The sequence below is a fragment of the Salvelinus alpinus genome, chromosome 23, assembly GCF_045679555.1.
Source record: "Salvelinus alpinus chromosome 23, SLU_Salpinus.1, whole genome shotgun sequence".
NCBI classification, from domain to species: Eukaryota; Metazoa; Chordata; class Actinopteri; order Salmoniformes; family Salmonidae; genus Salvelinus; species Salvelinus alpinus.
The window spans coordinates 29073170-29094206 of NC_092108.1; the positions used below are offsets into that span (position 1 = coordinate 29073170).

The 21037-nt window shown below is 44.8% G+C and overlaps 1 protein-coding gene across 5 annotated transcripts in view; it reads right to left on the bottom strand.

The window, feature by feature from the left end:
* Nucleotides 1-4043: 4043 nt before the first annotated feature.
* Nucleotides 4044-21037, bottom strand: part of LOC139550747 (disks large-associated protein 1-like) — a 117369-nt gene continuing 100375 nt past the window's right edge. For 3 of the 5 annotated variants that reach the window (XM_071361866.1, XM_071361863.1, XM_071361865.1), the window contains exons 6-11: nucleotides 10552-10949; nucleotides 9969-10054; nucleotides 7425-7864; nucleotides 7102-7193; nucleotides 6835-6987; nucleotides 4044-5959 (exon numbers count right to left, since the gene is read on the bottom strand). In XM_071361866.1, the coding sequence (XP_071217967.1) occupies nucleotides 5744-5959; nucleotides 6835-6987; nucleotides 7102-7193; nucleotides 7425-7864; nucleotides 9969-10054; nucleotides 10552-10949 (1385 nt within the window). In that variant the 3' untranslated portion in view covers nucleotides 4044-5743. The other 2 variants (XM_071361864.1, XM_071361867.1) reach the window with 2 other exon arrangements.

Here is a 21037-nt window from a genome sequence, read left to right on the forward strand (position 1 = left end):
ACCTAACTAAAAGTTGAAGGGTAGAGTAGACCATTTGAATGACCCAATTAGCCTTATAACTGGGAATTAGAGCACAATCTGAACACTCATGTTGAGAATCTAGCCAGGACACTGGGGTTAAATCACTAACTCATGGGATTAGTATCGGATTAGAGGTTTTAGTGACCACAGAGGATCAGTACAGAAAACCCTAGGGTGTTGGTGTAGAGCGATAAATGCACCGTACTGGCCCTCCAATACCAATACCCAGCAGCATCTGGTCTCCGATCTAGGGATGGACCAGACCCAACACTGTTGAGTTTCAGGTTGCCCTGGGGCAGGTTTTAATCCAGATCAAAAATTATTCTGTGTTAGATTCTGCTCCCCAATAACCTCTGTTCAGCCATCTTGATCAAAAGGAAACAGAAAGTTAATTAATATTTTAACCAAATGTCATGTGATCATTAGCATGCGCTTGACTGTAGTAGCATATGATGTGATATCATCGGAAGATAATTCATTTGAATTTCTCTCAAAATGTTATCAAAAAGCAAGGAGGGACCAACATACTGTACACTACATTGCAAAGAGTATGTGGACACCCCTTCAAATGAGTGGATTCGGCTATTTCAGCCACACCTGTTGCTGATAGGTGTATACAATCGAGCACACAGCCATGCAATCTCCATAGACAAACATTGGAAGTAAAATTGCCCATACTGAAAAGCTCAGTGACTTTCAATGTGTCACCATCATAGGATGCCACTTTTCCAACAAGTCAAATTTCTGCCCTGCAAGAGCTGCCCGGTCAACTGTAAGTGCTGTTATTGTGAAGTGGTAACGTCTAGGAGCAACACCGGCTCAGCCGCAAAGTGGTAGGCCACACAAGCTCACAGAATGGGACCGCCGAATGCTGAAGGGCGTTGCGTGTAAAAATGGTCTGTCCTCGGTTGCAATGCTCACTACAGAGTTCCAAACTGCCTCTGGAGGCAACGTCAGAACAATAACTGTTCGTCGGGAGCTTCATTAACTTCTTATGGCTGCAGGGGCAGTATTGAGTAGCTTGGATGAAAAGGTGCCCAGAAGTGCCCAGAGTAAACTTCCTGCTCCTCAGTCCCAGTTGCTAGTATATGCATATTATTATTAGTATTGGATAGAAAACACTTTGAAGTTTCTAAAACTGTTTGAATGATGTCTGTGAGTATAACAGAACTCATATGGCAGGCAAAAACCTGAGAAGAAAATCCAACCAGGAAGTGGGAAATCTAAGGTTTGTATGTTTTCAACTCATCGCCTATCGAATACACAGTGGGATATGAGTCAGTTTGCACTTCCTACAGCTTCCACTAGATGTCAACAGTCCTTAGAACCTTGTCTGATGCTTCTACTGTGAAGTGGGGCCGAAGGAGAGGGGAATGAGTAAGGTCTGCCATGAGCTGACCATGCGCGTTCACATGAGAGGGAGCTCTGATCCATCGCAGTTCTGAAGACAATGGAATTCTCCGGTTGGAACATTATTGAAGATTTATGTTAAAAACATCCTAAAGATTGATTCAATACATCGTTTGACATGTTTCTACTGACTGTTACAGAACCTTTTGACATTTCGTCTGCTTTTAGTGAACGGGCTTCGTGACTTTGGATTTGTTTACCAAACGCGCTAACAAAAGTAGCTATTTGGACATAAATGATGGACATTACCAAACAAAACAAACATTTCTTGTGGAAGTGGGAGTCCTGGGAGTGCATTCCGACCGAAGATCAGCAAAGGTAAGTGAAGATGTATAATGTTATTTATGACTTTTGTTGACTCCACAATTTGGCGGGTAACTGTATGGCTTCCTTTTGTGGCTGAACGCTGTTCTCAGATTATTGAATATTTTGCTTTTGCCGTAAAGCTTTTTTGAAATCTGACACAGCGGTTGCATTAAGAACAAGTTTATCTTTAATTCTATGTAAAACATGTGTCTTTCATCAAAGTTTATGATGAGTATTTCTGTTATTTGATGTGGCTCTCTGCAATTTCTCCGGATATTTTGGAGGCATTTCTGAACATGGCGTCAATGTAAACTGAGGTTTTTGGATATAAATATGAACTTTATCGAACAAAACATATATGTATTGTGTAACATGAAGTCCTATGAGTGTCATCTGATGAAGATCATCAAAGGTTAGTGATTAATTTTATATCTATTTCTGCTTTTTGTGACTCCTGTCTTTGGCTGGAAAAATGATGATTTTTGTGGTGACCTAACATAATCGTTTGTGGTGCTTTCGCTGTAAAGCCTTTTTGAAATCGGAAACAGTGGTTTGAATTTGGCGCCCTGTACTTTCACTGGCTGTTGTCATATCGATCCCGTTAACGGGATTGCAGCCCTAAAAAGTTAAATGGGTTTCCGTGGCCGAGCAGCCACACACAAGCTTAAGATCATCATGTGCAATGCCAAGCATTGGCTGGAGTGGTGTAAAGCTCGCCACCATTGGACTCTGGAGCAGTGGAAACGCGTTCTCTGGAGTGATGAATCACACTTCACCATCTGGCAGTCCGACGGTTGAATCTAGGTTTGGCGGATGCCAGGAGAACGCTACCTGCCCGAATGCATAGTGCCAAGTGTAACGTTTGGTGGGAGGAAGAATAATGGTCTGGGGTTGTTTTTCATGGTTCGGGCTAGGCCCCTTAGTTCAAGTGAAGGGAAATCTTAATGATACAGCAGACAATGACATTCTAGACAACTCTGTGCTTCCAAATTTGTGGCAATAGTTTGGGGAAGGCCCTTTCCTGTTTCAGCATGATTGGTGTGGAAGAACTTGACTGCCCTGCACAAAGCCCTGACCTTAACCTCATGGAACACCTTTGGGATGAATTGGAACGCCGTCTGCGAGTCAGGCCTAATCGCCCAACATCAGTGCCCGACCTCACTAATGCTCGTGGCTGAATGGAAGCAAGTCCCCGCAGCAATGTTCCAACATCAAGTGGAAAGCCTTCCCAGAAGATTAGAGGCTGTTATAGCAGCAAAGGGGGACCAACTCCATATTAATGCCCATGATTTTGGAACGAGATGTTTGACGAGCAGGGGTCCACATACTTTTAGCCATGGTGTGTAATTTAACACAGCACAAGGTTATTTGAACCTAAATAAAACATTTGGACAAATTGACCCCTGATGTGACATTTAACCCATCTCCTCTCCCTTATCTTGACAGGCAAGTTGTGATATGTTCATATGGATATCTGAATATGAATTATTGACAAATCATGCAATTAGAATTTTACACAAATATATAGTTTTGATGTATAGTTCCTTTGGATTAAGTAATTTAAATCAAAATGTAGTAAGCCATTTGTGGGGTGCACCTAGTAAAGCTGCAGATAGAAATCTAACGTGAAAGCTGACGATTTTTAATCTACACTCAGAAAAAAAGGTGCTACCTAGAACCAGAAAAGGTTCTTCAATTGTCCCCATAGAACCCTCTAAAATAACACCTTTTTGTTCCAAGTGGAACCCTTTCACTAATACAAGTTTCCAAGTAGAACCTTTTTCACCATCAAAGGGTTCTACCTGGAACCAAAAAGGGTCATCCTATAGGGACAAAGGAATAACAACTGTTTCTATGAGAGTCGGTTTCACAACAGAAAAGTGTCTGTTCTAGCAATATATTTTAATCTGAGCATTCTGTAATGTTTTATAGGAACAAGCCACTGTTGTTTCCTGCCATTGAGGACTCCTGGTGGTCAAGACGGATGTTATCATAATGTGTAGGCGTTACACACCTGTTTGCATGTCAAGACAAAATCATGCATCCCTTTTCCTCCTTAGTGGATCCACATTTTGGGCATCTTTTTTTAAATCTATAAATGGTATATATATTTTTTTAAAGTTACAATATTGCAGATACATTGCAGTTTTTTTGGTCCAATAGTGGATCATAAATGCTAAGGCATCACATTGAAGAAAATCTCAAAATACATCAGTGCCACCCAGTGGTTAAAATAGGAAAAGCACATCAGGCTGACCGAAAAATTGAATCAGTCAATGGAAATGAATACGGGTCAAGACTGAAACCAGAGTTGATAATTATTTTATTCTGTGTTTATCATATGTATGCACATATACTCTCTATACAATACAACATAAGATCAGAGTAGCATGACAGACCACTGAACAGAAACAGTAAAAAAAAAAAAATGAAATCATCAATAAATAAATAGTTCAATAAATAAACAGATAAATTAGGTATAGATTTTATAATACTAATATTGTGTCTGCATGCTTACTGGAACATCCTCATGTATCATTTCTGTACAAACACACAAATGGTTATTTTCAAGTACAAGTGGTGTTTTGACTATATACAAAATGTTCATGAGGCTACTTGACCGTATTGAAGGCCAACATGTCAACCGAGGAAATCAGGAAGCACTTTAAGAGACCCACAACCACACACACACACTCACCTCTAAACACTGATGCACACAAAATGACACGCACACCCACACCCACATACTGGCACGCACGCGCGCACAAACACACGCACATGTCAATAACACACACACACACACCACCAGCACTAGGAGACCCTGATTTGACAGACTGAATTTCCATCTCTTCCTGAGAAATAACACAGAGCTAAGCCTGCTGGAGCATCACACTGGTCCACTTGGGATTTCACTAATATACCCAGAAACAGTTTACTAATAAAAGTAAACCACTGAACTTGCTACTGGAAAAACATTGTTAAGAAATAAAACGACTTGCTTTCTTAGTGTCCCTCTGTTTTTAGGGTATTTCATATTGGGTGTCTCATCATTGCAAATATCCTCAGCTGTCATAAATCTACTTTAGACACCCATCAGACTTTACAAAAGGGAAAGCAGGATTAGTTGTCCTTGTACCAAGAATGACTAAAACGTTTAAACAGATATTTCTCTAGAATAAGCAACTATGTCTTTACAATAGACAGCTTCAGCATAACAAACCAACAGAACTGGCTACAGAAAAAATATTTTTGTCTCAAAGCTCCGATCTTCACAGATGGGATTTCAAAATCAGTGTTCATTTGTTTTACACATTTACTTCCTCTGATTTCAAACAAATATTGCTTAAGCATAATATACCCTGTTCGTTTGCCAATCATGTCACAATCAAAGAAAAATGATTCAGAGGTTTGAATGGGACATGAAGCAAGGCATTCTGTTTGGCCCATGCTTAGGTGAAAGTACAAAGAGCTAAAGAAACCAAATACTCAAAGATAATTATTATTTGCTTTCTGTTAGGATATCAACAGCTGTCTACATTGATTAAGAATGCTTTACATTTCACAAGATCGTGGTGTATGTTACACAGGTGTGGGTAAAAGTGCTAAACTTTTTAAAAGAAGGATCACGAAGCGGTCATCTTCAGGCGAGGATCTATGTTACATAGATAGAAACAAGACCAGGATCAAATTTGTGAGAGACAGATAATAATATGTAAGAGAAACAACTATACCGGTGGCATTTCTCTTCCCATTATGGACAAAATAGTGTGATTATATTACAAATACCCTGCACTTACCTATCAGTGGGAGTAAGTCTCTGTGTTTGTGTCTACAGGAACCATACTGTGTGTTTACCTGTTTGTTTGTGTCCACAGGAACCATACTGTGTGTTTACCTGTGTGTTTGTGTTCTAGCAGTGTGTGAGGTGTACTGTAAGTGAATCTGTGTGTGTGTGTGTGTGAGCCAGGGTGTGTGTGTAGTGGTGAAGATGTGCCTTCCATGGGGCTCATAGCCTGGTCTGGGCCTCGGGGATATAGATCTCGATGCTGTCTGCGCTCTCGGTGGCTGAGTTCTGCCGTACCGACGCGGCTCGCTTGGCAGCCATCAAGCGCTTTCGCGCATCCAGCCTCTGCTTCTCGGAGCTCTCCAGGGACCTATCACGGGCCAGGGGAGGCTGACCTTTTGGGGGTTTCTTTGGCACAGGAGGAGGGATCCGTTTCTCCTGAACAGGGACGACAAATAGTCAGTTAGCCGCCTCCCAGGGGGGATGGGGACAGGAGCGCAGACAGCATTTGCACACCTATAGCAGCACACGGCTAGCGTTACAGATAGACAACCACACGCGATGCAGCGACTGCATGAGGTACGGTGGCCCAGCGAGGTCAGGCCTCGTGGTGCGTGGCAGATGGAATGACTTCTCAAAACCAGCTCACTGTCGACAAGAACAACAAAACAAAAACATGGAGAAGTGGTCAGAAAATCAAGAGTATAAAAAGCAACAGCCATGATACAGTACAGTAAACACAACTCTACTGACTTATATGCAACACATGACAGGAAAATGGCAACATTCAACATCTTTTGGGTGTGAGGTTTTTCACTGTGTTGAAATATGATTGTGTACAAAACTATTGGGAAGGGAAAGGGCATACCTAGTCAGTTGTGCAACTGAATGCATTCAACTGAAATGTGTCTTCTGCATTTAACCCAACCCCTCTGAATCAGAGAGGTGCGGAGGGCTGCCTTAATAGACATCCACGTCTTCGGCACCCGGGGAAAAGGCTGTCAGTGTGAGTAGTGTATATGTTGTAATGTGTGACTCATGCCATGTAAAGCACTTAATAAGGTATGGGGTACATCTAATAAACCCTCACCATCTAGACAAACGTCAGTTGTTGCCAAACCCCCAAAAAACATTGATACAGTATGTTAATATAAAAGAATAGTGAAGTTACAACAGCGATACTAGACCATGCGATGAGTTACAAAGCTACTGATTTGTTTCGGCATGATGAGTATGTCTCGGCTGGTCTGTATCATGATGTACTCTGTGTCATACACAGACAGACACTAGCTGGTTCTGGATGCCTGTTTTACCTTTCTCTCCGGGGGGTCCAGGTGCTTCCAGCTGTTGGCCTTCAGCTGGTGCAGCTCGTCAAATTTCAGGCTGATGTTCTCGATGGACAGCTGGAGCATGTCCCAGAAACCAGCCAGGTCCTGAGAGATGGGCCGCGGGTGGGCGTTGGGCTTCTGGTGACATATCAGTGAAGAGGGGAAGAACAAAACAGAGTTTCATCTCAGCTTTAAAGTGAAGAACAGGGGGAGAGGGACAAAGGAAGCTGGGGAACCAGAAGAGTCACTCACCAGGTTCTCCTCACAAAGCTCCCGGAACTGCTGGAACTTCTGTGACATCAGGAGCTGAGCACTTCCCACAGCAAGCCTTATTTTCCCCAAGACTGTGGAGAGGAAGATCATGTAAACACAGAACAGATAGCACACACACCAGTGGAGGCTGGTGGAGGAAGAACTCAGACGACTGGCTCAGTGTAATGGCTGGAATGAGCCCACCTAATTGTACCTAGCACAAGTACAATGACACACAGGTACGCAGCACAAGGCTCCAATGACACACACCTAAAATGTGTGATAGGTAGTGGTATAGGAGCCTTTGGACTGGGCAGACTCACCGTCATCAGGCAGTTCGTTCTCCTGTTCATCCTGCTCCATCTGTCTGCACCAGCCCTCCATGCGGTCTGTCTCAGCCTGCAGCAGCTTGAGGAACCAGCGCCCATCCCGCTGACACACGGACCTCTGGACCCCCTCCAGGGGGTCTTCGGTCAAGCTGTCGATCCAGGGATCGGGCGGGGGCAGGATGGACGGGTCGAAGCCCACGTCATCATAGTCGTCTGAGGTACAGGCGTGGTAGTGGTTCCCCGAGCCCTGGATGCTGACGGTGGAGGCGGAGGCTGGCGAGGTGGCGGCGTCGCGGGAGTACTGGCGTGACACAGAGACTGAGGAGGCCAGGTCTGTCTCTGAGGAGTCCAGGGCGCTGTCTAACATGTCAGGCATGTCCAGGTCAGCCTGTACTGCGGCTGTTACACTGTTGGAGCGGGTGAGCCGCCGGTATCTGCCAACAGGGGGAGACAGACATCAGTGCCCAGTCTGAGGTGACCTGACCAGGAAAAACTCTGAACCCCAGTTTAAGCCTATATAGGGCCCAGAGTTTTTCCGGTTCAGATCATGTGGTCAGACAAACCTCAGGCCCTGAATTTAATCCATTCTGATGGACAGAAGTTGTATTGTACCACATTTTGAGACAATCAATGACATCATGAATGAACATCCCACAGAGAGGTAGTGTGGGAGGTGCACAGAGACACAGAGTGAGGGAAGGGAATGGGCCCTAGGCTGCAGTCATCATGAAGCAGGCTACTACTGTGAAACACCACCCACCAGCCATGACCATTCCTTTAGAGCGAGCACCCTACACTACAGACACACAGCAGAGCTGTACAAGAACAGCCTCAGCAGAGCTGTACAAGAACAGCCTCACCATACCGATGACTGTTGATGCTATATTTGTCCTGTACAACACTTAGGGTGGAGCAGAACACACGTAGGAACCAGGAAGAAATATAGGTTTATTACATGAATAATTTCACTCTGATTCATATTAAAACTCCCACAGTCTAGTATGACCAGGCTGCCATAGTGGGCGGTCAGTGATCCTCATTAACAGAAGTTGAGACACCAGCTGAAGCAGTCAGCTACTTTAAAGTCTTCCAGCATTATTTATCTAACTTCTATCTCCGGTATAGAACAAAAAAAGTGGAGAGAGTGTAGGCGTTTTAATTTGCCTCGTCAGACTGCAATCGCAGGTCAGCTGGAGAGGACGCAGCTGAAGTCACTGAAGAGGTGTCACCGGCGAGTCCAACAGACAAACACAACTCCCTCACTATTTTCCTTAAAGAGGAAGGGGGCAGGAAATGCCATAGTTCCAAATGTCTGTTTCACTAGCACAGCTGTTCCATTGCATTCACAACCCTAGGCTCAGGCTTCTTCCCCCAGAAACCCCCATAACTCCCTTGATAACGGCCTTCATTTGTAAACGGATGCCTTTCTCTGGACATTCCCACAAAAGGTCTTGAAGGCAAGAAACAGTGAGCGACTGACATTCTGACCTGACTGAGAGGAGAGAGAGACAGGGAGAGGGTGACAGAGAGAGAGACGGTGACACAGAGAGAGAGAGAGACAGGGAGAGGGTGAGAGAGAGAGAGAGAGAGAGAGAGAGAGAGAGAGAGAGAGAGGGAGAGGGAGAGGGTGACAGAGAGCGAGAGAGAGACAGGGAGAGGGTGACAGAGAGAGAGAGAGGGTGACAGGGAGAGGGTGACAGAAAGAGAGAGGGTGACAGAGAGAGGGTGACAGAGAGAGAGACAGGGAGAGGGTGACAGAGAGAGAGGGTGACAGAGAGAGGGTGACAGAGAGAGAGGGTGACAGAGAGAGAGAGAGAGAGAGAGAGAGAGAGAGAGAGAGAGAGAGAGAGGAAGAGGGTGACAGAGAGAGAGACAGGGAGAGGGTGACAGAGAGAGAGAGGGTGACAGAGAGAGAGAAATACAGGGAGAGGGTGACAGAGAGAGACAGGGAGAGGGTGACAGAGAGAGAGATGGTGACAGAGAGAGAGAGAGAGAGAGAGAGAGAGAGAGAGAGAGAGAGAGAGAGAGAGAGAGAGAGAGAGAGAGAGAGAGAGAGAGAGAGAGAGAGAGAGAGAGAGAGAGAGAGAGGGAGAGGGTGACAGAAAGAGAGAGTGACAGAGAGAGAGAGAGTGACAGAGAGAGAGAGAGAGAGAGAGAGAGAGAGAGAGAGTGACAGAGAGAGAGAGAGAGAGAGAGAGAGAGGGTGACAGAGAGAGAGAGAGAGAGAGAGAGAGAGACAGAGAGAGAGAGAGAGAGAGAGAGAGAGAGAGTGACAGAGAGAGAGAGAGAGAGAGAGAGTGACAGAGAGAGAGAGAGAGAGAGAGAGAGAGAGAGAGAGAGAGAGAGAGAGAGAGAGAGAGAGAGAGAGAGAGAGAGAGAGAGAGAGAGAGAGAGAGAGAGAGAGAGAGAGAGAGAGAGAGGGTGACAGAGAGAGAGAGGGTGACAGAGAGAGAGAGGGTGACAGAGAGAGAGAGAGGGTGACAGAGAGAGAGAGAGACAGGGAGAGGGTGACAGAGAGAGAGAGAGACAGAGACTGACCCCCTCTCGTTCTCCACCTGGACCCCAATTGATTGGAACGTGGACTGGTCCTCCATCTCCAAAGCTTCCTCTTCTGGCCCGTCCACCTGGACATAAAATCATCAAAGAAAGAAATGAAATGATAAAATATACATTTACCTCTCAGGGTCACTACAATATACACACAGCGTTTCCCAACTCCAGTCCTCCAGTACCCCCAACAGTACACATTTTTGTTGTAGCCAGGGACAAACATACCTGATTCAATACATCCAGGGCTTGATGTTTAGTTGACAAGTTGAATCTGGTGTGCTTGTTCAGGGCTACAATTAAAATGTGTACTGTTGGGGGTAGTGGAGGACTGGAGTTGGGAAACTGATATACAGAACACCAGGCTGAAGTAAATGTAAACATCTGCCACTAGAGGACAGTATAGAGCAAAAGTAGAACCACATCCTGTCAACTCAGAAAGGGTATGGGGATCCAGTCTCTCAAAACCTGGCTCTTGTATCACCTAATGCATTTCTTATCATTCCCATATCAGATCAAACTAAATGTCAAATGACACCTCAAAAGTTGTTGTGAGGTAGCGTCTACCACAGACCTGGATGCCGATGGACAGCTGGCACTTGGCCCTCCTGGCCTGCTCCTTCCTGCTGTCCTCAGTGATCTGGGCCAGGGCAGAGGTGGTGGTGATGGTTATGGTGCTGTTTGAGACATGCTGACTGGCAGGGCCGTGGACCTGGGCGTTGGCCGCTTCGATGGCTGCCGTCAGGGCCTTCATGCTGTCGATGCTCTCCGTGGAGTTGGACAGGGCTGACTGGACGGTCATGTCTCCCCGGGGGTGGCTGTCCCTGTTCCCCTGGCCATGGCCATCCATGAAGGCATCCTGGGCCGACTCGGTGCTGCTCTGGGCTGTGATGGAGATGAAGGGTTTGGAGATGGTGGTGCGGGGCGGCACCGGGGGAGGGGTCTTCTTATAGGTGGTGATGCATGATGACACTGTGGGGAACCATGGGAGAGATACAGTACTTTTGAAGCATGGGGATATTTAACACACACACACACACACATAAACACACATGCACAGTATGTTAGAGTTGCAGTGTATCAAAGTATGAATGTATATTCTACTCTATATTCTACTCTATATTCTACTCTCCCGCTGTGGACAAGTTCTGATGTTCTCATACATAGTCAAATCTATAGGTGATCAGGAGAGGACCATTATACTCACTGGTGTAGAGGGAACATGTTAATATCTAAAGAAGTAGTAGTGGTAGTAGTAGTAGTAGTAGAAGTAGTAGTAGTAGTAGTAGTAGTAGTAGTAGTAGAAGAGGTATGTTGTGAGCCAACTAATACAAAGACATGGATAAAACACAAGGGTTTTTTAGTCTTCTCTTTCCACCTTTTATTTTTTTTTACTATGCTCACCCTGTTTTTAAAGTTTATGATGTCGTGTTTTTGTGATAGCTTACATAACCTATCAAAGAGTTAGTTACCTGGTCATTACAAGACAAAATAGTGTTATTACAGCAAAAATAACGAGGTGTTAGTCATTTTTCTCTTCATAATGACACAACCAAAAGGTAAACATAAACCACAGTTCGGGAACAGCCAGTTCCATTCTATTGTAGGTCAGAGCATTTCCCCATAGTGCGGAACTGTAGGATGTTAAATTGTGCAACACATATTAGCAGACAGATACTCTGTATCTGTTCTGACTTTACATCACAGAGACAAACGCCATACTTTTATCCACAGTAACTGGTGAAACACATCAATACAGGTCCAACTGTACTAGAAAAATGCTTTTCAAATGAGTTCTTAAAAGTATGTTTCACTTGTAAAAAGTATTGGGATCATCTCCAATACATCTCCAATGAGATATTTTATTCCATGGCAAGCTAACAAAGTCAGGTGTCTGTGGAGGAATGATCCATGAAGGGTGGCAGGATATTTATGTTACCTCGATAGCAAGAGCTCTTGCTCTGTCTTGGCCCCAGGTTCTGTCTGCTTTGACAAGTACTTCAAAATGGACACTCTGACAGGACTGAATAAGTAGTATCATGGCCTCTGCCCGTTGTTTTCTCTCTCCTTCCTTCTTATACACAGACACACGCACTCATTTGATATCGCCACATCTAAAGCGAACACACTTTTATGATAGAAATCTGGCTCATTTTGGGGATTTCATTTTAAAACAGTGTGAAAAAGAGTAGGCCTCATCTTTAGCCTTGACAAGGAAAGTAAAAAGTCAAGATTGTTCTAAAACTATGCAAAATGTTAATATATTCAGTAATTTCCTTTCAAAACACTGTCTTCCATCTATCCCATTTCCTCTTTCAAATACGACAATAAAACTAATTTCAAATCTACATACTGTATCTCAACGGCTGCAGTTTTATGCCATATCTTAAATTCTTAAATTAGACAGACAAAAGAACCTCATCTGAAATAATTATAAGTAGAGGCAAAGGATTCTGTGCTGGCCAGCTACTGTATTTTCATGCGAGTTCTCCTGTAGATGTTTTTGATAAGTGATGGCTGGCAGGAAGAGGCAGGGAGCACACAGACACACACCAGCTCTGCTCTGACTGAGACTGTGGAGCTCATTAGTGTGTGCAGTGTGATCCCCCTGCCCCGGGACGCCCCTGGCCCTAATGCTTGTTTCTATGCCTGGAATGGGAACTAATACTGTCTCACAGTCCTGAGTGATTTTCCTGTTATCATCTGAAAATGTAAAACATGATTGGAGGTCTACAGTCAGTTTATGGGAATTTGATGTGATGGGTAGAGAAGCACAGAGGCACTTTCTCCAGTTGGTAGGCGGAAGATATTACTGCAACAACTTGACTGTCGGTGTGTGTGTGTGTGTGTGTGTGTTCAGCTCAGTTTAGCTCAGCAGTGTGAAAGGGTATCAGTATGATGAGATGAGTAGCCTTGTGTTGTTGTTGCCAGGAGAGGGAGAGCAGCCTCCTCAACAGAGCCAACTAACCCTGGTCTTTCTTAGAGGACAGGTCCCCAACAGAGCCAACTAACCCTGGTCTTTCTTAGAGGACAGGTCCCCAACAGAGCCAACTAACCCTGGTCTTTCTTAGAGAGCAGGTCCCCAACAGAGCCAACTAACCCTGGTCTTTCTTAGAGGACAGGTCCCCAACAGAGCCAACTAACCCTGGTCTTTCTTAGAGAGCAGGTCCCCAACAGAGCCAACTAACCCTGGTCTTTCTTAGAGGACAGGTCCCCAACAGAGCCAACTAACCCTGGTCTTTCTTAGAGGACAGGTCCCCAACAGAGCCAACTAACCCTGGTCTTTCTTAGAGGACAGGTCCCCAACAGAGCCAACTAACCCTGGTCTTTCTTAGAGGACAGGTCCCCAACAGAGCCAACTAACCCTGGTCTTTCTTAGAGGACAGGTCCCCAACAGAGCCAACTAACCCTGGTCTTTCTTAGAGGACAGGTCCCCAACAGAGCCAACTAACCCTGGTCTTTCTTAGAGGACAGGTCCCCAACAGAGCCAACTAACCCTGGTCTTTCTTAAAGGACAGGTCCCCAACAGAGCCAACTAACCCTGGTCTTTCTTAGAGGACAGGTCCCCAACAGAGCCAACTAACCCTGGTCTTTCTTAGAGGACAGGTCCCCAACAGAGCCAACTAACCCTGGTCTTTCTTAGAGGACAGGTCCCCAACAGAGCCAACTAACCCCGGTCTTTCTTAGAGGACAGGTCCCCAACAGAGCCAACTGACCCTGGTCTTTCTTAGAGAGCAGGTCCCCAACAGAGCCAACTAACCCTGGTCTTTCTTAGAGGACAGGTCCCCAACAGAGCCAACTAACCCTGGTCTTTCTTAGAGGACAGGTCCCCAACAGAGCCAACTAACCCCGGTCTTTCTTAAAGGACAGGTCCCCAACAGAGCCAACTAACCCTGGTCTTTCTTAGAGAGCAGGTCCCCAACAGAGCCAACTAACCCTGGTCTTTCTTAGAGGACAGGTCCCCAACAGAGCCAACTAACCCTGGTCTTTCTTAAAGAGAGCAGGGTGAATGACACCAACACTGCCAGAAGATAATCAATCTCAGCCACACAATCAGTCTCCATTTCAAGGACAGGCAGCACAGATATGTGTGTTCCCTCTCTATAGTAAGTAAGGGGCGGCAGGTAGACTAGTGGTTAGAGCGTTGGACTGGTAACCGAAAGGTTGCAAGATTGAATCCCCGAGCTGACATGGCAAAAAAGTCTGTCATTCTGCCCCTTAACAAGGCAGTTAAAAAAAAAATATATATATTTTTTAAAAGCGTGCGTGCCCTACAGTAAGTGTCTGTGTGTGTTCCCTCCCTACAGTAAGTGTCTGTGTGTGTTCCCTCCCTACAGTAAGTGTCTGTGTGTGTTCCCTCCCCACAGTAAGTGTCTGTGTGTGTTCCCTCCCCACAGTAAGTGTCTGTGTGTGTTCCCTCCCTACAGTAAGTGTCTGTGTGTGTTCCCTCCCTACAGTAAGTGTCTGTGTGTGTTCCCTCCCTACAGTAAGTGTCTGTGTGTGTTCCCTCCGTACAGTAAGTGTCTGTATGTGTTCCCTCCCTACAGTAAGTGTCTGTATGTGTTCCCTCCCTACAGTAAGTCTGTATGTGTTCCCTCCCTACAGTGTGTGTGTGTATGTGTTCCCTCCCTACAGTAAGTGTGTGTGTGTATGTGTTCCCTCCCTACAGTAAGTGTGTGTGTATGTGTTCCCTCCCTACAGTAAGTGTATGTGTGTGTTCCCTCCCTACAGTGTGTGTGTGTTCCCTCCCTACAGTGTGTGTGTGTTCCCTCCCTACAGTGTGTGTCTGTATGTGTTCCCTCCCTACAGTAAGTCTGTATGTGTTCCCTCCCTACAGTGTGTGTTCCCTCCCTACAGTGTGTATGTGTTCCCTCCCTACAGTGTGTGTGTGTATGTGTTCCCTCCCTACAGTAAGTGTCTGTGTGTGTTCCCTCCCTACAGTGTGTGTGTGTGTGTATGTGTTCCCTCCCTACAGTAAGTGTCTGTGTGTGTTCCCTCCCTACAGTGTGTGTGTTCCCTCCCTACAGTGTGTGTGTGTATGTGTTCCCTCCCTACAGTGTGTGTGTGTGTATGTGTTCCCTCCCTACAGTGTGTGTGTGTGTATGTGTTCCCTCCCTACAGTGTGTGTGTGTATGTATTCCCTCCCTACAGTGTGTGTGTGTGTATGTGTTCCCTCCCTACAGTGTGTGTGTGTGTATGTGTTCCCTCCCTACAGTGTGTGTGTGTGTATGTGTTCCCTCCCTACAGTGTGTGTGTGTGTATGTGTTCCCTCCCTACAGTGTGTGTGTGTGTGTGTGTGTGTGTGTGTGTGTGTGTATGTGTTCCCTCCCTACAGTGTGTGTGTGTATGTGTTCCCTCCCTACAGTGTGTGTGTGTGTGTGTTCCCTCCCTACAGTGTGTGTATGTGTTCCCTCCCTACAGTGTGTGTATGTGTTCCCTCCCTACAGTGTGTGTGTGTGTGTGTTCCCTCCCTACAGTGTGTGTATGTGTTCCCTCCCTACAGTGTGTGTGTGTGTATGTGTTCCCTCCCTACAGTGTGTGTGTGTGTATGTGTTCCCTCCCTACAGTGTGTGTGTGTGTATGTGTTCCCTCCCTACAGTGTGTGTGTGTGTATGTGTTCCCTCCCTACAGTGTGTGTGTGTTCCCTCCCTACAGTAAGTGTCTGTGTGTGTTCCCTCCCTACAGTGTGTGTGTGTATGTGTTCCCTCCCTACAGTGTGTGTGTGTGTGTATGTGTTCCCTCCCTACAGTGTGTGTGTGTGTGTGTATGTGTTCCCTCCCTACAGTGTGTGTGTGTGTGTGTGTATGTGTTCCCTCCCTACAGTGTGTGTGTGTGTGTTCCCTCCCTACAGTGTGTGTGTGTGTGTGTTCCCTCCCTACAGTGTGTGTGTGTATGTGTTCCCTCCCTACAGTGTGTGTGTGTGTATGTGTTCCCTCCCTACAGTGTGTGTGTGTGTGTATGTGTTCCCTCCCTACAGTGTGTGTGTGTATGTGTTCCCTCCCTACAGTGTGTGTGTGTATGTGTTCCCTCCCTACAGTGTGTGTGTGTGTATGTGTTCCCTCCCTACAGTGTGTGTGTGTATGTGTTCCCTTCCTACAGTGTGTGTGTGTGTATGTGTATGTGTTCCCTCCCTACAGTGTGTGTGTATGTGTTCCCTCCCTACAGTGTGTGTGTGTGTGTGTATGTGTTCCCTCCCTACAGTGTGTGTGTATGTATGTGTTCCCTCCCTACAGTGTGTGTGTATGTGTGTGTTCCCTCCCTACAGTGTGTGTGTGTGTATGTGTTCCCTCCCTACAGTGTGTGTATGTGTTCCCTCCCTACAGTGTGTGTGTGTATGTGTTCCCTCCCTACAGTGTGTGTGTGTGTATGTGTATGTGTTCCCTCCCTACAGTGTGTGTGTATGTGTTCCCTCCCTACAGTGTGTGTGTGTGTGTGTGTATGTGTTCCCTCCCTACAGTGTGTGTGTGTGTATGTGTTCCCTCCCTACAGTGTGTGTGTGTATGTGTTCCCTCCCTACAGTGTGTGTGTGTATGTGTTCCCTCCCTACAGTGTGTGTGTGTATGTGTTCCCTCCCTACAGTGTGTGTGTGTGTGTGTTCCCTCCCTACAGTGTGTGTGTGTGTTCCCTCCCTACAGTGTGTGTGTGTGTATGTTCCCTCCCTACAGTGTGTGTGTGTGTTCCCTCCCTACAGTGTGTGTGTGTGTTCCCTCCCTACAGTGTGTGTGTGTTCCCTCCCTACAGTGTGTGTGTGTGTATGTGTTCCCTCCCTACAGTGTGTGTGTGTATGTGTTCCCTCCCTACAGTGTGTGTATGTGTTCCCTCCCTCTCTGCTACAGACAGAAACACAGAGATGGACGATGTATAACACTTGAGAGCCATGTTGAATTCTTAATTTCTTGCATTCAGCCATGCATGATCACTCAGCAGGCAGTGTAGGTGGAAGTATGTACTCATGTGAAATGTGTCATACTGTATGTTCATACGTTGCACATCTGACTTCAGGGGAGAGAAAGCTCATTAGCCAAGTAGTTCTAATTAGGACCGTCCTACATAGAAAACAACAACAAACATGGCGGCTTACAAAACACTGTTGCTTGAGTTATTTAGACCAGTCTCTACCTTCGCTATTCTCTGTCACCAGCACTGTGTGGGGAATGTACAGAATGAAGACTATGAGTAAGGAGCTAAGAGAACAGATTGAGACCTTGAGTGAGTATGACACAGCGCTTCTTACTTCAAGAGCGGTAATTACAATCATAGTAAAAGCTAAATATGAAGTTCGTGAAGTACGGTATAAACCACGCTGAAGGTCCCTGCGGACAGGTAAATCCATTGTAACAAGAAGTGCCATGACAACCATTTCCTTTAATTGCCCACAATGTCAGCTCATTCTTGTCTGTGTGAGCCCTTGTGAAAGGGGATATGTGCATTGTTGTGCTGTGGTAGAAGTTGATTATGTGAAACATGGAGCAAAGTGTTAAAAGACTTCCAAACTGCTAAAGGACTTCAACATTTAACACGCCCCCATCTCCACTGCCAACAAAGCATACATCTATCAAAATAATCAGCTTTGGCATCCTAAACCCACTTTAATAAACATGCATAGTAGAAATTATCCTGTGTTACATGTAATTCAGGAATCTAATGCCATTCCATCTTAAAATGTATAATTTTCTCATAAAAAATTCTGCTGTGTATATCACAGTTCTTCCCATTTGCATCTCCTCTGCTCCAGTACGCAGTAGGAAGTATCTGTCAACTGATTTACAGTTTCAGCAGAGTTTTTAAGTATTCCTCGACAGGGTCAGAGTGTAAGTAGAGCCCCTCTTGTGTGTTTTGGCACATTCAGCGTCAGCGGAAGGAAGGACAGGCTTATCAGACTCAGAGTTAGTAGCCGGTGGACTGACTCCTCATTCATGCTCTGCTAGGCTGGAGGTTAACAGTGGTTGACAGACAGGCAGGAGCCAGGGCAGGGTCGGACGCTGAGTGAAGCAGGCCTCCTAGCTGGAACACACAGCTGGATCATCCACCAGCAGCGCTACTCAGACTGCCTTGGGAATGACCTCAGTCCATTGTGGTCTTCTTTCTGGGAATGAGGCACAGAGACAGGACCCACATGACTAACACACTATATATACAAAGGTATGTGGACACCCCTTCAAATTAGTGGATTCGGCTATTTCAGCCACACCCGTTGCTGACAAGTGCATAAAGTTGAGCACACAGCCATGCAATCTCCAGAGACAAACATTGCCAGTAGAATGGCCTTACTGAAGAGCTCAGTGACTTTCTATGTGGCACCGTCATAGGATGACACCTTTCCAACAAGCCAGTAGTGTCAAATTTCTGCCCTGCTAGAGCTGCCCCGGTCAACTGTAAGTGCTGTTATTGTGAAGTGGAAATGTTGAGGAGCAACATTGGCTCAGTTGCGAAGTGGTAGGCCACACAAGCACATAGAAAAATCGCGTGTAAAAATCATCTGCCCTCAGTTGTAACACTCCCTACAGAGTTCCAAACTGCCACTGGAAGCAACGTCAGCACAATAACTATTCGTCTGGATCTTCATGAAATAGATTTCCAACAGTTCTGATTGCACAACTCCTGAGCTGTAATATTATCCCCTCCTCTCCTCCTCCCCCCTCTCTCCTCTGCTGTATGTATGAGCCAGCCAGAGCCCTAGGGCTCAGCTTGCACCAGTATTACACGGATGTCATGTACAATCACACATCTACTTTCAGCAGCAGCACCCACACCCACTCACAGCTACACATCAAGGGCCTCTTGGGATCCCGTCATCGCAGCTGTTTAGGGAAACACGTCACTCACACACATCAGCGGTCACAGATTACTAACGATGGAACGATGGATGGAAAAAACTTTCAAAAGTGTCATGGGATTCTGAAGCTCTAAATCGTATCTGCCGCATACATTATATAAAAATATAGCCTCATTTTCCAAGCATCCTCACATGACTAACAAGATTTGGAAGGATGGCATAGTGAGTCTAGTAAAATATGACAAAAAAGAATCAAGAATTACATGGAAATGGTTAGGAAAGAGTGGGGTAAGTTCAGCCAAAGGGTTAAGTTGAGCCACCCTTGTTTCTAGGAAACCATACACAAAATGTATCATTTGACCAAATATTCAGGAAGGGATCATAATTTCATGGAGTCTGTGAAGGAAGAAACCACATAGAAAAAGTCATATGCAAGTTAGGTTAAAAAAAACAGATTTTCACTAAATCAAATTAATTTCATGATGCTTGTTTCTCAACCGAAGTAGATCATTTAAGTCCATCCTTGTAACTGTGTGGGCTAATACAGTCAAAATGTTTGCCTTGGGGTAAGTTGAGCCAATGTTTGAGCAAATGGCAAGCTGAGCAAATTTAAGTATTTACTTCACAGGCATAATGCAAGGCATTATCGCTGGGATATGAGGTAACAACGGGACCCTGGCCTATTTTAAAAGTGTTTTAAAAAAGTGTTTGTTAGGTCTTAAGCCTGTGTTAAAATATGCTTAAAATTATTAAAAGACAAAAAAAAGATTGTGATTGTGTTGAATTGTGTTTGGGAAATAAAGATAGACTTGGTTTTAAAAAGTAGTGGTAATATTTAATTCAGTACAGAAATGTGTAGGCAGCTTAAATTACCCTGTTCAACTTTCCCCAAGAGACCACTTTTTTTGGACAAGCTATGTTTTCAAAACTGTCATGTTTACATGAATTCAGATTATTTCCAGGAATACACAACATCCTGAAATATATGTAGGTGCCTTTGTTAATAGGAATACTATATTTCCCTTGACGGAATGATGCTGAATGTAAACAATGTCTCAACTTACCTCAGTCACCCCTATGCTTATTTTTTACTTAATCAGATAAAGAGAATCAAATGTATCTGACTTCAACAAGGCTTCCTTGTAAATTGCATTCACCTCAACTAACCTAGACACCTGAGTTACAACTTTGCTCCTGCTTTCCATTCCAAGAGGCAGATGGTATGTCTCAGGGAGCCAGACCCGTGTACGAGGGACAGAGGTGCACTCTGAATGTCAGCACCAACATTCCTCCCCATTAACTCTCCCATAAGTGATTGGTCCCTCCTCTCCATTTCTCATTCCGATTGGCAAGCCAGACTCTCTCTCTCTCTCCAGTACAGCCATGCATAAATCTCCCTCACAGCACCATGGCGATTAGCCATCATTGGGATTGCCCACTCCCTCCACTCCAGACCCAGGGACAGACAAAAATTACAAAAAAACAATTACAAAAAAATTAAAATACAACATACTTGTATTTTGAAATGTATTTAATAAAATACATGTATTTTGTATTTTAAAATACAGAAATTACATTTGCAAATAGCCGGCCGGAACAGCAACAACAATCACAGTAACGGTTACAGAAACGTTTTACTTGCTATGACTGTAATATGTTGTTGTTTATCTACCATAGTTTAGAGAGCAGTATTTCTGTTACATGCATTTGAAATACAGTACTTATTTGAATTACTTCTGAGTATTTTGTATATTGTATTGCACTGGGCTGAACTACACTCCAATTTATTTTGTAACAAGATACTTTCGAAAGCCGTCATTTGTATTTTCAAAATACAAAATCATTTTCTTTACAATTTCTTTATAGCAGTTCACAATTTTTTCACCCTACATTGGTATCAAAAGTCTGATTGCACTATGGTGTGATAAGAGCGTCTGCTAAATTAACTACATATAAATCAGTGAAGGATCCTCAGAGGAGGAAGGGGAGGACTATCCTACTCAGTGAATTTCATAAAAATAAACATAGTGAAACATTTAAAAAGTGATTATTTTTAGATAAAACTATACTAAATACATTTACATCACCAAATAACTTATTTAAAACACACTGTTTTGCAATGAAGGTCTACAGTAGCCTCAACACCACTCTGTAGGGTAGCACTATTGTGTAGCTGGAGGACAGCTATTTTCCATCCTCCTCTGGTTCAATACAATACCTAGGAGGCTCATGGTTCTCACCCTCTTCCATAGACTTACACAGTAATTTTGATGACTTCCGGATG